We start from the raw sequence: 19,448 nt of genomic DNA on the forward strand, positions 1-19,448 counted from the left end.
GATAGATAGATAGATAGATAGATAGATAGATAGATAGATAGATAGATCTTATATATGAATCCCTTCCTGACTGTCTCTTCTCTTCTCCATCTTTGTAGAGGGGAGGGGGAGCTTATAAAGACCTCTTCTATATCCACAATACCTTCAACAACCTTTCTTTTTTTTGATCCAATACTTGGATTTGACCATAAGACTCATTTCACCTCACCCTGACAATCAAGAGGACAATGAACTGTCCTATCTTCCCCCAGTCCAAGTTCCAAATCACATCTCAATGGCATCTCCATTATCAAAGCTGCTTATTCTGTGATTTAAATCATTTGTCATGTAGTTTGATGTCATAACAAATATTTCAGTACTGGAAAATTATGTTTAATGCCACTGCTACACATGGAATATCAATAAGTTAACTAAAAGAATCCCACTCCAAACATAATCTATTGTATTTGTGTGTATACTTGCTATATCTCTGGATAGAACAGAAGTTTCTTGAGGACAGGGATCTATTTGTTTTTGTCTTCCCAACATCTAAATGTGTCTGCCACATAATTTGAACTTCATAAATGTTTGTTTAATTAGAATATAACAATACCCCATTAATTTGGACAAAGGTTGAATTGGTGAGAAATCTTCATTCCTAGGTTGTTTGGATTGATTGGTTGGTTTGTTTTGGGTTAGTTTTTTTTTAGAAGTAGGTTTTTTTTATTTTTTTATTTTTGTTTTGGGGGGATTTTTTTGTTTGTTAAAAAAACAAAGTTTTTTGCTTTCAAGAACTTATGGCAACTATTCCAGGACCAAGAAAATATTAGCCTAGTAGAATACCTAAAGGTACTAAGTGAATTAGTGATTAGATATTAGTCTTTCAACTGTATTTAAATGAATAAAGGCTTTTTTAATTGCATAATAGTTATCAAATAGTTTTTAAAACTCACCCTTACAATTTTGCTCATACTCTCAATTTGCCTGACAATTCTTTTTTTCCTCCATAGATGGGTATGACAAAGGCAAGCTTCACTCCATCCCCTATTAGAATGATCATAAATTCATATTTCTTTTTAGCCTGAATTACTGAGGTTTTATTACATTAGAAATGGAAGGCAGTGTATTTCTTTTTGAATGGAACCTCCCTTCCAATTGCCCCCATCAGAGATGTCAGTCGAGAGAAATTGAACTAGCCAACCTGTCTCAAAGCACATATAGCAACCACATTCACATTGATAGGGGACAGATGAGGGGGGTTTTTTTGACTGAATATACATTCATGCTTTTGAAAATGTTTTAATATGCTTAAGACATGCAAACCATAGTCTAGGGCAAACTAACTGTGTTTTTTGAGGAAAGGAAGGTTTTGAAACGGATGGTATATTCTCGATTTGCTATGTACATGCCTCATCTACTCAGTAATAATTAAATATAATACATTTTATTTCTCCATCTAACCTTTGTGAGTAACTTCTCTCTTTCACCTCCTAGTTTGTCTCTGTGGAAACCTCACTGCTAGCACAAAAGCATGCATCTAAATTCTATACCCTATCTCTGTACATTAAAGAGAATTTGCTTAAAGCACGTCTCAAATTCAAAGGCTGCATCTATTTGACATATTCTCAGACTGTCCTGTGGGCTGTGTCTCATACAATATTCTAACACATGTAACATCCTCTGTACACAAAAGCCAAAAAGGAGGGAGAGGAAGAAGGTGGTTTAAAAGAGAATATGCCACATATATTGTGGTCAGTAGTGTCAATGTGAGGTCAGTTATTTTTAATTTCACTTTTCCTTCAAAACCTTGCTTTTTATCCTGTTCAAAGTAAAATTTCTAAAGCAAAGAATTATCTTATGATTATTAGTAAGTCAGATTTCTAGCTTTATGTATCTTTAATATCCCCCATCACTCCCTAGGGACAACATAGGGAGAAGTTGAGGAGAGGATATTTAGAACTAAGTGATACCACTTTAAATTTCAATAATAAATGTAATGTACAGCCAAAAAAATTTGTGGCTACATATTTCTGACCATATGTCAATTATTAATCTAAGATCCTTCACATTTTTACTCAAGCCTATAAATCTACAACTAGAAAAATAATTTCTAAGCTATGGATAAGGAAGAAAGATTTTTTTATGGTAAATATACCCTATACAAAAAGAACTTGGTTTTGTTTTAGTAACACTGCTATCAATTCTTAGTGTCTCTACTATATGTATGAGGTACACTAGTATAGTTTTCATCCAATTCAGAAGGCTTATAAGCTATTAAATATATATGTATATATTATATAGCTATATGTTAATTATGGCTATATGTAAACTACCTGTAAGGCTGAATTTATGCTGAGAGAATTTTCACTACCACTTTCAAATATTTTCTCTTATCTAAGAATCTGAAGGTAATTTGTCAGAGCTTCATAAGCAGATGAGAAAAAATCAATATATTACAAGTGTGTGTGTGTGTGTGTGTTCTGTTCAGTATAACAAGAGGAAAAATTCTCCTCAATGAGTTTTCCAAAAAATATAATGGGTCACCTTGGTAGAGAGAGAGATTCCCATTAATGGAGCTCTTTTACTCAAAGGGTAGATGACTACTCTTTGGGGATAATGTAGATATGATTTCTGTATAGATATGGGTTGGACTACATGACTTCTGAGATCCCTTCCAACTCTTTGAGGGTCTTTTGTTTTTAGGAGTTTTTAACCTGGGTCTACCAACTATTTTTAGGATGATATGGGGGGATAACTATATTTCATTATTATTTATTTCCTTTGTAATCTATTAATTTTATTTTATGGATTTAAAACTATGACTCTGAGAAGGGGTCTATAGGCTTCACCAGACTGCCAAAGGGTCCCATTACATGTTAAGGATGTCTTTTCAAAGGAAATTATTTTCCTTGAGTTAGAGGGAGAGTGGACCCTCATTTCTAATCCTACACTTTGTCTCTCATGTAATTAAGAACTTTCTTCCAATAACTCTCTGCTGGTACTACCTTCTGTCAGGCCTATTAATTATGCAAAGGCCTAGATTCAGTCATTTGAAAAATAAAACCTCTGAATGAATAAGAAAAATAGAGAAAATTTAGTGAAAAGATAGAGTGCTGGATTTGGTACCAGGAAGACCTGAGTTCAACATTGACCTCAATCATTCACTAACTGTGTGACCCCAGGAAAATCATTTAAGCTCAGGCTATCTCAGTTTGCTCTTCTATAAAATGGGTTGTTATGAGGATAAATGAGGTAACATTTATAAGGAGTTTTGCAAACCTTAAAGCATAATATAAATGCTAGATATTGTTATTGCTCTCTATCTTACCTGTGTTGTTGTAGGGAATCAAAATCTGGCAAAATACCCTAAGAAGAGAATTCCCAGAGTGGTATCTGTATTCATCAAACTTCAGGTGATTGGAAGAAAAGCCCAGGGTGTTTACTGGTTCTACAAGGTCCAGCTAAAAAAAGCCTTTGTTGAACTTTGACATTTTACAGTTATTAATCAAGTGATTCCCATCACAAAAAAAAACCTAGGAAAGGTTCAGTTGCTAAGACCTCAGTGCTTAGGGGTATGAGATCAAAGGTCCAATAACCAACAAAAATATGAGAAGAAATTGAACAAATGCAGGAAGATGTTGTTAAAGACTGTGAATAAGAGAATGTTTCTGGGAACTGTTTGTTTCAGGTGAAAAGTTTACAAATCCATGTACTGCTAATTGTTTTCAATAAAACCAATTGCCTAAATTCAGCACTACAAGTTGACAGTATACTAATGAACAGTTTCAAAAAAAAACCCTTCACTTTATATGGGTCATTTTAAAGATATTATTACTATTATTAGTGCAAAACAATTATTTTAATGGCATAGGGAAGTCCTGCTGATGCAGTTGAGAGTTTCATCTATAATTTTATTGTTTGGGTAGAAAGGCTAAAGGGTTAAATGACTCACCATAGTTACAGAGCTATTATGTGTCAGGGGTGGTACATGACTGCAGGTCTTCCTAATGTTAAGACTGGCCTTCTCTCCTCTACACAATGCTACCTCTCTGCTACTCCTAATAAACAACAATAAAAAAAGAATCATGAAATGTGGGCCAGTTTTATTGCCAAAGTCTAGTCCCATACTATGCACCTTTACAATTCTTTTTCTTACTAAAACAACAAAGAATCCATCAACTTTTATTTGAGGGATCTCCTTGAAACCAATCATCTTCCCTAATGGCATGCCCTATGGGTGATGTTTAATGAATGCTATCCTTCTCAACCACCATGATAGCATGGATGAAGTGACTAGGTATCACTGCCAGGTTATTCTTCATATTTAAAGGCTGTTGAAGACGAGGTGCACTGTTTATGGGGGATTAGGTGATGGATGGGATGAAAGTTGCACTTGGTTGGTTTGGGAGTTGGTTTAAGCAGCAATAGAAATGGTGCAGTGATGCCTATAAATTGAGAAGACAGAACTTGGAGAAGTGATGAAAGTTGAATGTAGAGTTATAACCACTGTGCTAGTACTCCCTAATTCATCACTCTCTGGATCCACAAGATCAATCATAAAAGAAATACAGGACTCAACAGCCTGTGACTTCCTTAAGTGGTAACTCTCTATTAAACTGGTCTTCAACTGAAGATTTATATGACAGGGGTCATGGAAATTCTGGAATTGGATGATCTTTCCTTATAAAGTTAACTAGAATACTTTAGATGTGAGAAGCATTAATATATATATATATATATGTATATTAGATCTCTAATAAAAGAGGTAGCATTCACATCAGTTACACCCTGTGTACCATTAATAACAGGGTAATTAGCATGAAATTGCAAAGACCACTGAATGAATGATTACATGACTTCTTTCCCTGACATAAAATAATAAAGAAAAAAGAACACAGAATGGGGCGTACATAGCAATAGGGCCAAAGTCAGATAGAGAAGCAGAGAGAAGCCTTAAGAAGCTACACTTGAGAGAGAACTGAATGAGAGCACCTCAAATCCTCTCTGAACCTAAACAACTCTCTCCAGAACTTGGGACCTCTGAAAGTCAATGTAAATTCAGTAATTATTTTTACAAAAGTGAATATTCCTTGTAGTGGATGAATCACATTTATTTAACAGTCAAAGAGAATCAATATTCAAAATGAATGCTACGTATAATAAAGAGGCAATCATTCCATCTATTGCTCCCCCTTTCCATTCAAGGTATTCGATATGCTTAACCACATCTAAGTTCCAAATCCAATCATCCCAAAACTACTTTTTTAAAAAATACTGAACAATGGAAAGCTGATTGAGTAAGTGCTTCACTCTCTCCTTCTCCAGCACTAGAAAGTTCTTGAATGAAAGGCAGGCATGCAGTATTTGCACAGTGACATTGTCTGCCCATGGGACATGTCCTCTTTTAACAGATGCTAACTTGTCTAGCTGCTAGAACAAATGAAAGGAATCTACACTTTGTAAAACATTGGCCATTTTTTTCATCCCAGTGAATGGTATTTTGTTCTCACCAACAAGATAATAGCCAAAGGCCACTAAACTCATCTTATTTTGAGTCCCAATAAGTGATAGAAGTCAAATTAGGGTCATGAGGACCATATATTTGTATTTCATGGATGATCTCTATAACATATAAGACTTAACTTATCCACCTATGCAGAGAAAAGTGGCTCGGTTAAATGGACTGTACAATGTGAGCTTGCTAGTGCTTCCTCAAGATAACAGGTTAAATGGCTGTAAGAAACAATGTGTGCATTTCATTCCATCTGACCCATCTCTACTGGGACCCCAAACAATGATGCCTTCCAGAATATGGATAAAATGCTATGAAGCATCTCTAGATCCCATATTCTAAATGTTAATGTCCAATATCCTCTTCTGACATGTCATCATATGTATACATTTAGTTTGCAGGATGTTCATTACATAATTGCATTCTAATAAAACTAAATAAAAAATAAATTTCCCATCATTACATTGGATTTCCTAATTTTGATCTAATAGATACAATGTAGCTAGAGAACAATGGTAAATTTCAAAAAATATTGCTCCAAACATATCATATATTTAGTTCTGTTTGGGGGCATTTGGGATGCTTCTGCCCAATTTTTAAATGAAAATAGAAATAGGTGGCATTTTAAAATCTTTTAAACACACACACACACACATACACACACACACTTCTTCCTCATACCAAAAATCAAAAATCTAATTTTTAACTAAAACAATTTTTTTAACTTTTCTGACCCTGACATATTCTGTGAAGAAGCCTGGCTAAAAAGTAGTATTGAAATGCAAACCATGACCTATGCCTTATTTAAGAGAAAGAAGCAGAGATGGTCCCCCTCACTCCTGCACAGTATGTGCGCTCACTGGAAGAGGAGACATTGTACCCTTATTCCCTGTGCCTTAGGCTAGGGAGACCAAAGGCACCATACAAAGCTCTGTGTTCCGGTGGGTGGTTGTTGGTACCACCAGATCAGTCCCCTGAGGTCAGAGCATTCTCACAGTTGAAACTGGTCCTAAACTATGGGTCTCAAAATTAGCTTTTCTTCCCCTGTTATCTGAAGTGTCCACCAGAAAGTGATAAACAGCAAGGGTGGGGACATATCAATTTTCCTTGATATGACTCTTCAGGTCTTTGCTTTTCCCTCAAGCTGTTCACATCAGGACCTGTTCTCGAGTCTCTGGCAATCGAAGGGCAATCAGGCCTCCCCCAACCAGAGAAGAGGATGCCAAAAGAATAGGAACCACTTTGGTTATCCCTACAAAGGAAGCAAAGATGGAATTTCCCAAGATGGCCCCGAATTTGCAGATGCCATTGAGGATACCAAAGGCTGTTGCTCTGTAGAGAAAAAAAAGGAACAAAGGTAAACCAGAGTAGAGAGAGCTGAGCATGGTGATATTAGTTATAACAGAGGAATCTTATTAGCTCTGTCATTAACTACATATGTGACCTTGGACCAGTCAATCTCCTTGGGCCTCAACTTTGTTATTTGTAAAATGAGGGGATTCATTGATTTGTGAACTTTATAAAAATAAAGTCTTATGTACTTTATTCATTCAAAAATATTCTGAAGGAGGGTTCCATAGTCTTTACCAGACTACCAAAAGGTAAATTAAGAACCCCTAGAGTAAAGTATGTCCTCCGGGGTCCCTTCTAGTTAAAAATATATGAACCTATGATCCCCATTTATTATTCTCAGGATAAGAGATTTACAGAAGGAAAAAAATATCCTGATTCAGAATACAAATGTGTTCAATGGCAGAACACTAATCTGCTGTGGGTAACTCAGAACCACTGGCCAAGGGCAGCTTGGGTCAGGGTATTTATCACTCACAGCTGAGTTTTGATAGGATGTAAATAGCCTAATAATCAAGTTTGGATAAATTTAGGTCATTGAGAAAGAATATTAGAAAGTGCTAGGGATGTGGAAAAACTGCACAATGGTCTCACTGTTAGTTTCCTACTTTGGCATTTGACATCATATCTATTTTTGTTGTTCTTTGGTCATTCTCAGTCATGTCTGACTCTTTGTGACTCCTTCTGACAAAAATACTAGAGGGGTTTACTATTTCCTTCTCCAGCTCATTCTCCAGATGAGGAAATGGAAGCAAACAGAGTTAGGTGACTTGCCCAGGGTCACAAAGCTCCTTAAGTGTTTGAGGCTGGATTTCAACTCAGGTCTTCCTGACTCCATGCCTAGCACTCTATTCACTATGCCACCTCGCTGCCCACTTTTTTCTAAATAAAGATTAATACCAATACTGACCTATATCAGAAGAATCTTACTACCTCTGTCACTAACTACATATGTGACCTTGGAACCTATAGTATGTACCCTATAGGGTACATAAAAACTATCCATGCTAATTGGCTGCTTTTGGTGGGCAAAAAGAAATGAGCACCAAAAGGTGTAATGTAGCAAACAGCAGGAGACAGAGACAAATGGTCTCCCAGATCCTATAATCTACTGGGACAGAGATAAATGGTCTCCCAGATCCTACAATCTACTGGGACAGAGATAAATGGTCTCCCAGATCCTATAATCCAGCTTCTATAATCTATTGGGATGGAGTGTTGACCTTGTCCCTTGTGATACCTGCTACTACCTCAGTTCAGGAACCAAGAGTCTTCCCTGATCTTTAGTTTTATTCAGATTCCTGTTCTCTGAAGGATAAGAGGACCAGACTGATTCCCCCAATATTATTTTCTGTTACCTTACCCTCAGATCGCTAGCATTTATTTAGTGCTTCGAGGTTTACAAAGCAGTTCACATATTCATCTCATTTGTTCCTCACAATAATTCTGTGAAGTAGGTGCTATTATTTTACAGATGAGACAGCTTAAGTCACCTGAAGTTAAGTGACTCACCCATGGTCACACAGCTAGTAAATATTTCAGGCAGAATTTGAACTCAAGTTCAAAAAAACTCAGCTAGGTTACCACAGAGTTATCTGTGAGAAGGCAGGAACTATGACACCCAAAGCAGTCTCTCTGTCTGTTCCTCTCTCTGTCCCCCTATCTCTCTAGCTGAAGGGAAGTATTTGTACTTGATCACAGCTAGACAACAACCAAGCCAAGCGGACAGACAAGAGAGTACCCAGGGCAGTATTCACCTTTTGTTGGTGGGATATAGCTCCACGGTGATCACGTCCAGAGCATTCCAGGCAGCAATGCTGGCCCCACAGAACAGGCACTGCCAGCCAATCATGGCAGACTCACTGTTGCCAAAAAACAGGAAGAAACAGCAGACTGCCGATATCAGCATGGAGCCACCTTGAAGGGAGCCAAGAAAGAGACAAGTATGGTATCAGTCCCTTGAGCTAGACTCTCAACCAATCAGTTAAACTTAGATTCAGACTTCAAGAAGGGTTAACCCCTTCTATTACCTAATCTCCAAACACAAGAATGAAGGACAATGTTAACTTTGTTGTTGTTCAGTCATTTCATCTGGGCTTGACTTCATGACCCAATTTGGGTTTCCATAGCAAAGAAACTGGAGTGGCTTGCCATTTTCTTCTCCAGTTCATTTTACAGATGAGAAAATTGAGGCAAACAGGGTTAAGTGACTTGCCCAGGGTCACACAGCTAGTGTCTGAGGCTGGATTTGAACTCAGGTCTTCCTGACTCCAGGTCCACTCCTCTATCCCCTGTGTTACGTAGCTGTCCAAGATCACAGAGCTATTTAGTGGCAAAGCTGGGATTCCAACATGGATCACCAGATTCTTGATCCAGTGTAATTCCCACTGTACAAAAAAAGAGGGGTGAAGCTACAAAACACCAATGACTGACAAAAAACAGACAGCCCTGGTCACGACATCCACCTCGCACTACTCTCCATTGTATACACATAGTTCTATCATTTGTATATGCAAATCCAACCTATTTAAGCTCCATTATTTCAAACTTCTCAGATCTGTGGATATTATAAGATTAGGTCTTAAGACCACCATGACAGTCTCCCCTTAAGGGAGGCTACAGCTTATAAAATCTATTCATAGAAACCATTGTTATAAGATTAGGCCTGATGGTTTTAAAACCATCCTAACTGACAGTCTTCTCCTTAAGGGAGGCTGTAAGCTTGTAGAATGTACTCATGGAAAAATACTGACAATACAGCTGTGTTGAGCGAATAATATTCTGTCTACCTCTGGCTTATTTATTCTCCCTGATAACAAACTCCCAAAACAATATTTTTCCCTGATACCTGATATGCAGCTCAGCCAATTCCAGGAAGGCCCTCCAAAACTGTGGTATGAGAACCTCACTCTCGGAAGGGTACTTGGGAGCACACCTCTTCCTGCTGAATGGAGTATGTCTCTGTGCTTCCTAACATAGCACTGCCTTTATGTGAATTATATATACTCTACGTTAGTATGCAAACTCGAGCTATACATCAGGTCCTCTTCTCCTCTTCCCCCTTTCTCCTCTTTCTCAGTCCTTGCAACAAAGTTTTAAATTGAACTGACTCATTATTTTGCACATTATTCTTAGCACTTGAACTCATTAAGGGATTGTTTTCCCCAGTGTCTCTGGCTGGCTGGGGAAGACATAAACTTAGACATAAACTGAGTACCCAGATAAGGACTTAACCTCTTGACAGCCACATCTAGGGGCATAGGGGACTGTGAGCCCAGTTGTAGAATGCAAAGGCTAGTAGAGGAACTCTATGTCCTCCCAGAAAGGACTCCCTTATGCTAGAGGACTGTCACAAAACAGTGGACTATAAACCAATACTCCCCATTTCTTTCTTCATGGTTTACTGTTCTCAATTTTTTTAAATAGACTAAGTCTCCCTATCTTCTAGAAGATGGAAATGTGGTGGCCTGATCCCACCATTGATTGACCTGGGAGCTCTGTCCTTAGCCAATTTGTCTCTCTTTAGACAATCTACTTCCCACTCCCATGGTTGATCACTAAGTGCGAATACCTGATTATTAGAGCTCCCAAGCTCAAATGATCCACCAGTCTCAGCCTCCCCAGTATGAGGCATTACAGGCATGTACTACCTTGTCTCTTAATGTCCCTAATTCTAGAGGAGTGATCCCACAACTTTAATCTCTGACAGCTTTCTGGCTGATAATCCAGAAGAGATGGGGACCTGAACCAGAAAGGTTTCAGTAGCAATGAAAAGGAGGAAAGGCATGCCACAGATATTAAAGAGATAGAATTCAAAGGACTTTAAACTTTCTTGAAGTAAAGGGTAAAGAAAAGGGAAGAGTCCAAGATGGTTCTCAAGCTTCAAGCCTAGATAGCTGGGAGGAAAGAGCTCTAAAAGTTTAAGACATTGCACAACCTTCCTCTCCACCTCCCACCATTGTAGGTCCAGTTAATATAGGGAGCATATTGTTGCAATTCTGATTAGCAAGCTAGAAATGTCAAGCAACAGCCAGACTACAGGTATATGATGTATCAAGGATGGGAGAGTTAGGATTGCAGTCATGTGAAAGAGGCAGCAAGGTTATAGTGAGAGGATGTTCCACTTAAGCTTCCCCATGAAAGTTGAGGGGGAATAAAAGAGTCTGTATGGGAGTATGTGAAGGATGATGCTATGCCCTCTGCAACACAAGAGCCTGAGGATGCCTGATGAGCAGGAATGAGAGACTGAGAATACTTAGTGTTAAAGGGTTTGCAAATTGGGAAGAGGACAGAGGAATAAGGGCAGCAACCCAACTGAACTCTCCTAACGTCCCCCTCCAAACGACTTTAAAATAACACCTAGAATAAAATTTTGAAGCCACGGAGCCAACAAAAGGTCAGAGTGGGGACATTTCTCCAGCCTAAGACAACTTAGGAGGTGAGAAGAGGGGTCTGTGACACTGGGATGGATGCCGGCCTGAAGTGCAACAGGAGTGCCAGGAGTAGACCTTGGAGGCAGCCTTGGCAGCACTAGCCCCAGGAATTCTCAGTCCAGAGATGGTAAGGGGTCAGACAGCTGGTCAGAGAGAGATTTTTCTGGCACTAAGAGCAGCTGGTGCTGACTGGCAATCCAATTGGCCATATACAATTCTAGGTTTCAGTTCCAGGAAGGAAAGGCACCTTTATGAAGAGTCACAAGGGAGCAGGGGACCTGATCATGGGTCCAAAGCTGAAAGAAGCACTAGCACCTGTGGGTGCAGGAGAGCAAGAAGAACCCTCCTGCTTGCAGCTGCGGGGGAACAGAGGCCCTCTCTAGGTAAAGACCAGAGTGCAGACCAGGAGAGCAGTGACCACACCTCTCCCCGCATCACAACACCTTGGAAGGCCCCCAAATGTGCAGACACCCAGAATTAGCTCTGAAAATAGCAGCATAAAAAAGCCTGAAGTTTCCCAATTCCAAATGACTCTTGATGAAAAAAAAACTATCCACCTCCGGAGAGAACTGAGGAACTCTGAGTACAAATTGAAGTATAATTTTCTCTTTTTCTTTTTTTTTTTTTTGCAATATGGCTAATATGGAAATATGTTGTGCACAATTTCACATGCATAATTAATTAATATTTTACTTGCCTTCTCAGGTGCTATGATTACCCTTTTACAGATCTGTAATTATTGTCCCCTTTGATAGAATTATTATTCTTATTTTACAGATTTACACCTACCTCCCAGGGTTGTTGTAAAGATAAAATAAGACAATGTTTGTAAAATGCTGTAAAATGTACCTTAAAATGCTATGTAGCTAAGAGATTAGATCTTATACAATTGAATTTATATATCTGAATAGTCATCATAATTCTCCTCTGAGTTTTCATTCCCTACTCTCTTCTTTCCAAATATTAACCAGCTCTGAAATTTAGGATAATCCCTCATGCTGTCTTTTGTTCAGTCAGTCATTCAACTATTATTAGTTATATTATATAATATTAATATATTTTATTATATTATGTTATGTTATATCATATCATATCATATTACGTTACATTATATTAATATATAACATACTCTGTGCGTGGCACTGTGCTAAGCACTGTGGATAATAAGGACAAAAGACAAGGCTTGCTTTCAAGGAGCTCTTAGTCTAAGGTGGGAGATAACATGTAAACATCTATGAACAAGCAAGTTATATGTAGGATAATTTGGAAATAACCAACAGAGGGAAGGCAACTCATTCAAGAGGAAATTGAATGGTCTACTATAGAAGGTAGGATTATAGTTAGGACTTCAAGGGAGCCAGTGATGTCAACAGGCAGAGACGAGGAATTGAGAGCATTCCAGGCATGAGGGAAACCCAGTGCAAAGCATGAAATGGGGAGGTGGAGGGTCTTATTTGAGGATCAGTAAGTAGACCAGTGTCACTAGACCAGAGAATATGCGGAGAGGTGTAAGAAGAATGGAAAGGTGGGTCAGGAGGGAGGGGGTTAGGTTACGAACAGCTTTGACAACTAAAGGATTTTATATTTGATCTGGGAAGGGATAAGAAGTCACTAGAGTTTATTAAGTCAGGGACAACATGGTCAGACCTAAGCTTTAAGACAGCTGAGTATAGGATGAAGTAGAGTGAGGAGAGGCTGGTGGAGACATCTATTACAGACAGTCTTCCCCATGGAGTTTAGCCACAAAAGAGAGAAAAACTGGATGATGGCAGAGATGGACGGATCAAATGAGGATTTTTTTGAGGATAGGGGAGAGATTATACAAGAAGGTCAGGGGGCAACCTTACACAGCAATTCCAGCAACAGACATAAAGATGGTTGGGGAGGGGCAGGTTTGGGTGGGGGGGAGAGGAGAATAACAATCCCTTTTTTGGAAATGTTGAGTTTGAAGTACAGACAGGATATCAAAGTAAAAATGTGTAGCGAGCAGTTTGAAATACAAGGTGTAAATCAGGATGAAAGATGCAGAGTTGGCAGTCATCTGCATATAGTGACAAATGAAACCACTGAATAAATGAGATCCAAGGAAAAGAACGTAAAAAGAAAAAAGAATTAGGCCAAAGACAAAGCCATTGTTTCAATGAACTGCTCAGAGAAAAAGTTTTCAGTATGTTTTTTGTGCAAGATACACACAAGATACACATATGTGTGTATTCATGCATATGTATGTATGCTTATATACATACATGTGTATATATATAAGTATGTATGTGAGTTCAAGCTAATGGGAAATAGAGAATCTTTAAGATCTAACTAAATATTTGTCCTTAAAACATATTAGAGAGGCAGCTAGGTGGCACAGTGAATAGAGCACTGGCCCTAGAGTCAGGAGGACCTGAGTTCAAATCTGACCTCAGATACTTAACACTTACTAATTGTGTGACCTTGGGCAAGTCACTTAACCCCAATTGCCCTGCCTTCCCCCTTCCAAAAATACCCAAAAGAACCATATTAGAACATGAAAATATTCATCAGTAAAGAAGTGGGGCATTACAGAATGTTGTGTGATCTTTTTTTCCTTTTTACAAGGGACAGTTCAGTATTGGTGTATAAGTATACAAGCCAGTGAAAAAAACAAAGTATCATTTTAAAAATCCTAATTATTAGATCTAGTTTTTCATTATTACCTTTTATTTTATTTATATTTTTAAAATCAGCTTGAACCTGGAGTCAGTACAATAATTCAATTCAATTCAAGAAACATTTATACTAGAGTCAGACAGTTGGTGCAGTGGATAGAGTACTGGCAATGGAGTCAAGAGGGCCAGAGTTCAAATCCAGCTTCAGACACTTGGTAGCTGTGTGACCCTGGGCAAGTCACTTAACCCCGATGAAAGAAAGAAACCAATATTTATTCTACTGCTTACAATATGAACAACTACAAGCTAATATTATCAACTAGGGATTTAATAATGAGGAAGAAAAGAACCATATTTCTCTCCCTGACATGCCTGACAGCTGCAAAACAATCAAGGAGGAGTGGGATATCTACTCCCTCCAAATTCTACTAGTATTATCAGAAGGCATAAATAATTATTGCCATTTGGAAACTAAGTCTCAAAGAATGTTTTACCCAAAGTCACCTAGCACATAAAGAGCAGACCTGAGAACCTAAGCAAAGTCTTCTGATTCCTAGACCAGTGTGGTTTGCATTGCCTTTACATGGTAAATGAATGGTGTTTGGGGCAGGGAGAGAAATACCTTGAGTTGATCAGTAAAGCTATAACATAAATTGGCATGTGATTCATTCTCTGCATTCTCTACCCTTCAGGATCGGGGATAACTTTCTCTTCATTACAAGGTATCTGGATTTAAACAACAGGTTTTTCCCTTACCAAAGTTTCCTACTCCTCATGTTTTTCTGCTGCCTTAAGAAAAACTTTCAGGGCGGCTAGGTGGCACAGTAGATATAGCACTGGAGTCAGGAGGTTCTGAGTTCAAGTCCAACCTCAGACACTTGACACACTTACTAGCCATGTGACTTTGGGCAAGTCACTTAACCCCAATTGCCCTCCAAAAAGCAAAAAAAAAAAAACTTTCTCAGCTTACTTTCCAAAATATTATTTCATCACATTCTCACAGAAACTGTAAAATGGAGGGAGCGAGTTTGATTCTATCCATTTTGAAGATGAGAAAACTGAGTCACAGAGAGAGCAAATTATTTCTTTATAGCCACAAAGTTGCTTATTGGCATTGCAAACATGTCTCCCAAGTTATATGTATAGTGGCCACCACTGCCCCCAATCTCACCAATCATCTTGATTCTCCCAATTTTGTCCATGAGCAGAGCTGACACAATGTTGCCAGGCAATACAGACAGACTGCCAAGGAAGCTAACAAGGTAAATTAGGAAGTCATTGTCTTCTTCAAAGTCCAGGTGGCACCCCTCTTTCTGCTCCAAAAAGGTGCTGTTGATGAACCGGCAACCAATGAATTTATGGTGATAAAGATCTGTAAGGGAAAGAAGCCAAGGTTAAAACAATTTACTCATGAAATGTAAATACATTGGGGGCATCTCATCTTCAGCTCTGTCCCCAGTACCTAGCTCTATGCCTTGAATTTATAACAGGACTTTAATAAATGTCTGTTGAATTTTATTATTGAATTCAAAAAAGAAAGAGGAAGGGGTAAGGATGGGGTGACTCATAAACATATGCCATCTCCATGGGTGGCAAGGGATGTATGTCAGCATTGGCAAAGGAAGTTCTCCAAGCCAAAGAGGTTAATTCAGGTGAGGAGAGGGGGGAGGTGGGAAGCCTTTTAAAAATGTAATGAACTATTCAAAATTTTAAGTAAGAAAGAAGATCATCGGGCTTAAAAATTAGAAAGTAAATTATTTGTGGAATTAAAATTTACATGATTCAAGTATGGTAAATTTATGAGTTATTCACGGAAGCTTAAAATATTTGTGGGACATCCCTGATTTCTTTTTTAATTTGACCTCACAAGGACAACTGTAGAGACAGGGAGGGGACATATGATTTCATTGATACAGAAAACTGCCAGGTAAGGAAACTCCCTCTATCTCTTCATTTATTTATTCATTATTTCAAATGAGACAATGTTTGTGAAGAGTGTTTAGCACAGAACCTGGCATACAGTAGGAGATATAAAAATGCTTATTCCCTTCCCCTCCCTTCATGCTCTCTGTAGTCCTCTCACATATGCCTACTTAATGTTCTTATTCCCATTTCACAGATGAAAAAGCTGCAAGTCTTCTGAATGCTGCTTTTTCCACTGGATGATGATGTCACCTTTATCCTAACCTACTCCAGGTGGTTTTCCTAGGAAGAGACAATGTCACGATGATTTATGAACCTTAAAACACTATGTGCGTGTGTGCTATTACTAAGGAGAAGGAAAGGAGCTGGTCCTGTGATTTCATTGGGATAAGGAACTCCTGGAGGAAAACACTCCTTCTATCGAGGCAGGACAGCATTTTCTCTGTACCTTTTGGTCTAGGAAATTGGCCTAGAACATGGAAAATTTCAGAGACTTGCTCAAGGTCACACTGCCAGAAGGTACCAAAAGCAAGACTCGACCCCAGGACTTCCTGGCTTCAAGGTCAGCTCTTTATCCACTACTCCACACTGCCTCTCATTGTTATTATTAATGAAAGTCATTCTGAGCTAAGCACCTCTACCTGGTGCCTGCCTGATGCTGCTGTTACCTGTATTATAGAAGATGGTTGATTCAATAGTGCAGTTTTTGAAGAATGTCCCAGGAGACACCACGTCTTCAAAATAACATTCGTCAAAGAAGGAAGACTCAAAGATGACATTCTTTAATTTCATCTTATAGAACCTGCAGGAAAGGCATTCATCCCACAGTGGTATCAATTACAATGATTCACACAGTGAAAATGGAGCCTTGAGATGCTAACAGGAAGAAGAAGAAGACAACAGCCTAGGAAGGTGATGAGGGCACTGAAGGATAAAAGACACTTTGACGCCATATTCAATTCAAATCAATCCCATAAGCATTTATTTAGCACCTGCTATGTACAGAGGACACTATACTTGGGTTCTGGAGAACACATAAAACCCCTATAACAACATTTGTCCTTTGATTTCACAGATGCTGGAACTTTAGCCACCTTTGCATATCACAACAGCCTACAGTAGAGGTGTCCAAAGACACCTGAACCAAATTCAAATGGAACTGGTGAATGTTTAACAAAATAAACAAAATGCAACATAGATACTGTTAATTTGTGGTTTTCTAAGTCAATATTCAGCCTGTGGGTATCTGTCTCTATTTAAGAGCACTGGGAGAGAGTTGCCAGATCACTGATGTTATGTGACTTGCCCAGGGTCACACAGCAAATAAGTATCAGAGGTCAGATTTCAACCCTGGTTTTCCTACCTTCAACTTCAACCCTATATCCACTACACCAGACTGTCTCTGGCAACATGTATGCAGTTATCTATGATACAAACAGGACAAAAATGTATGAGAGAGATATAATATAAGTTTCACATACTTTATCTATTCTCAGTTTGCTACCTGTTTACTCATCAGTTAGAATGAATTGTGCCCTGCCTCATTGCTTAAAGAGTTTGAATCAGTATTACCTAACACTGCAAATAAAGGTCCACCTCAGAACGTCATCATCACCAGGAGGTGATCCATGATGCTTGAGGGCTATAATGGGACAAGTTCTGGCACATGGCCTAGGTAGGTATATTATTCAAGCCTCAGTCTAGGTCCACTCCTTATCTCTCTCAAAAGAGATCTCACAAAGTCATTGTCAAGCGGGAGACAACTCCTCAGATAAATAAGTCATCCTTCTGCTGTTAAATGACAGGTCTCAGATCCACATGAATTTGCAAGGCTAATGTATTTTACTCTGGAAGTCTATTGCTTAACTTGTTCAACATCCCTCTTTAACAAAGAAATAAAGCAGTCATGGGGCATTTAATGAACTCCTACTGTTCTGCCAAGGGCAAGTGATATAGAAGAGACATAAATCACAGAGGAAGATAATAAGTACACAGGCCTTGAATTATTCCTCTGAGTGAGTTATAAAAAACTTCAGATATATGGGAGAAATGAAAAGAGACAGGCCTATGGGATACATTCTAGAACTTTAAAATTCAAGTTAATTTCTGTAATGTGTTTGTAAACTTTATAAATAAACACAGCTCCCCTCATGCCCAATTACTAATTTCTCTACTAAGCTAATCTTTATTCAGAAGAGCATTGGAGTTAAGAGTAAGTGACTTACCCAAGGTCACAGGACTAGTGTCTGGGGTATACTTGAACTCAGACCTTCCTGATTCCAGGTCCAGTCCTCTATACACTCTTACAACCTCACTACAGACTGCAAAATTTCAGTGACAACTAGAAGTTGCAGTCAAATTCTTCATCTAGAGTGACAGATCAGTCCTGCCTAATTTAGCATAAGGATCATAGTGATATATGAATTTGAGATTCTTCCTATACAGCGTTTCATAAATCACTAATTGTGAATGCCTTGACTCTTGATATGATATTGCAGATACTTACTGGGATAGAATGAACCTTTTACAGTCACTTTTCTAAGCATTATGAGACTTTCTCATGAAAAACCCGATAATACTACTCCAGTAACTTCCCATTTATTTAGTTCTATAGATTGTGTAGCTAGCAGAGCTGGGAGCACTAAGCTGAAATAACTGGTTCTTTGGTACCATGTTTTCTGTCTGAATTTTGTTGAATTGAATTCATTCATTGATTTTCCCTCCAGCTGAGAGTTGCAGATACTTCTATGTGTAATGTTGTTTCCTCCAATAGAACGTAAGCTCTCTGAGGACAGGCATTGTTTTATTCTTGTCTTTGTATGTTTCTTTGTCTTTATATAAATGTTTGAACTCTAATTTTAGTTTAGGGAGGGAAGGGTGGTCTATAAATATGATTCTATCCAATAAAAGAACTTATGGTGCAGAAACTCCTTCCACCAGCTTGTCTATAGTACATGATAAACATGTAAATCAATTACAAATTATTAATTGCTTCCCATTTACCAGACGTTGTGCTAAGCTAGTATGTGTCAGGGGCAGGAATGAAACTGAGATCTGACAGAAAAAAAAAAATTGGCGGCCTTGTTTGGAGGACTGTTAATCAGATTGTCTATTCATTTGTTTTTTTTCCAAGTCGCCTTCATCATTCAACAAATATTTGCTGAACTTCAGTATTTGGCCTTATGCTAAAAGATCTGTAGGATACAAAGATGGGTTAAAAACTCACCTTGACTTTCAAGAACTTGCAATTTAGCTTGGTTCAAATGAGGCAGTAAGTAATAAATGCCTTAAGAATGGCACAAAGTACTATGAAGGCTGAAACTAGGGGGAGATCATTTCTGGCCTGAGGGACCAGAAAATTCATCACAAAAATAATTGGCATGTTAGCTGTGTTTTGAAGGGCGGTAAGATTTTAAGATAGTGATAGTAGTGGAGAAATGGTTCCTCTTTTCATTATAGTATGGACTTAGTGTAGTAAAGTCTCCCAGTGCTTAAATATTATCCTGATCTATACTGATATTATCCTCTCTGTTCCTTCCTCTGAAGTAATTCCTAACCCACTGGACTAGACTTTCAGGGTCCAGAAAAAGAAGAAACCTCTTTCTGCTAAAG

At 38.4% G+C, this 19,448-nt stretch overlaps 1 protein-coding gene across 5 annotated transcripts in view; it reads right to left on the minus strand.

The window, feature by feature from the left end:
* Positions 1-91: 91 nt before the first annotated feature.
* SV2B (synaptic vesicle glycoprotein 2B) overlaps positions 92-19,448 on the minus strand; it is a 184,391-nt gene continuing 165,034 nt past the window's right edge. For 4 of the 5 annotated variants that reach the window (XM_069098528.1, XM_069098527.1, XM_069098530.1 and 1 more), the window contains exons 10-13: positions 16,505-16,638; positions 15,085-15,285; positions 8,599-8,758; positions 92-6,823 (exon numbers count right to left, since the gene is read on the minus strand). In XM_069098528.1, the coding sequence (XP_068954629.1) occupies positions 6,640-6,823; positions 8,599-8,758; positions 15,085-15,285; positions 16,505-16,638 (679 nt within the window). In that variant the 3' untranslated portion in view covers positions 92-6,639. Of the gene's footprint in view, positions 6,824-8,594; positions 8,759-15,084; positions 15,286-16,504; positions 16,639-19,448 lie in introns of those variants that run through there. The other variant, XM_069098531.1, reaches the window with a different exon arrangement.

This window comes from Petaurus breviceps, unplaced genomic scaffold (assembly GCF_028583685.1).
Source record: "Petaurus breviceps papuanus isolate PSGF00001 unplaced genomic scaffold, PetGlider_PUasm1.0 37, whole genome shotgun sequence".
Classification (NCBI taxonomy): domain Eukaryota; kingdom Metazoa; phylum Chordata; class Mammalia; order Diprotodontia; family Petauridae; genus Petaurus; species Petaurus breviceps.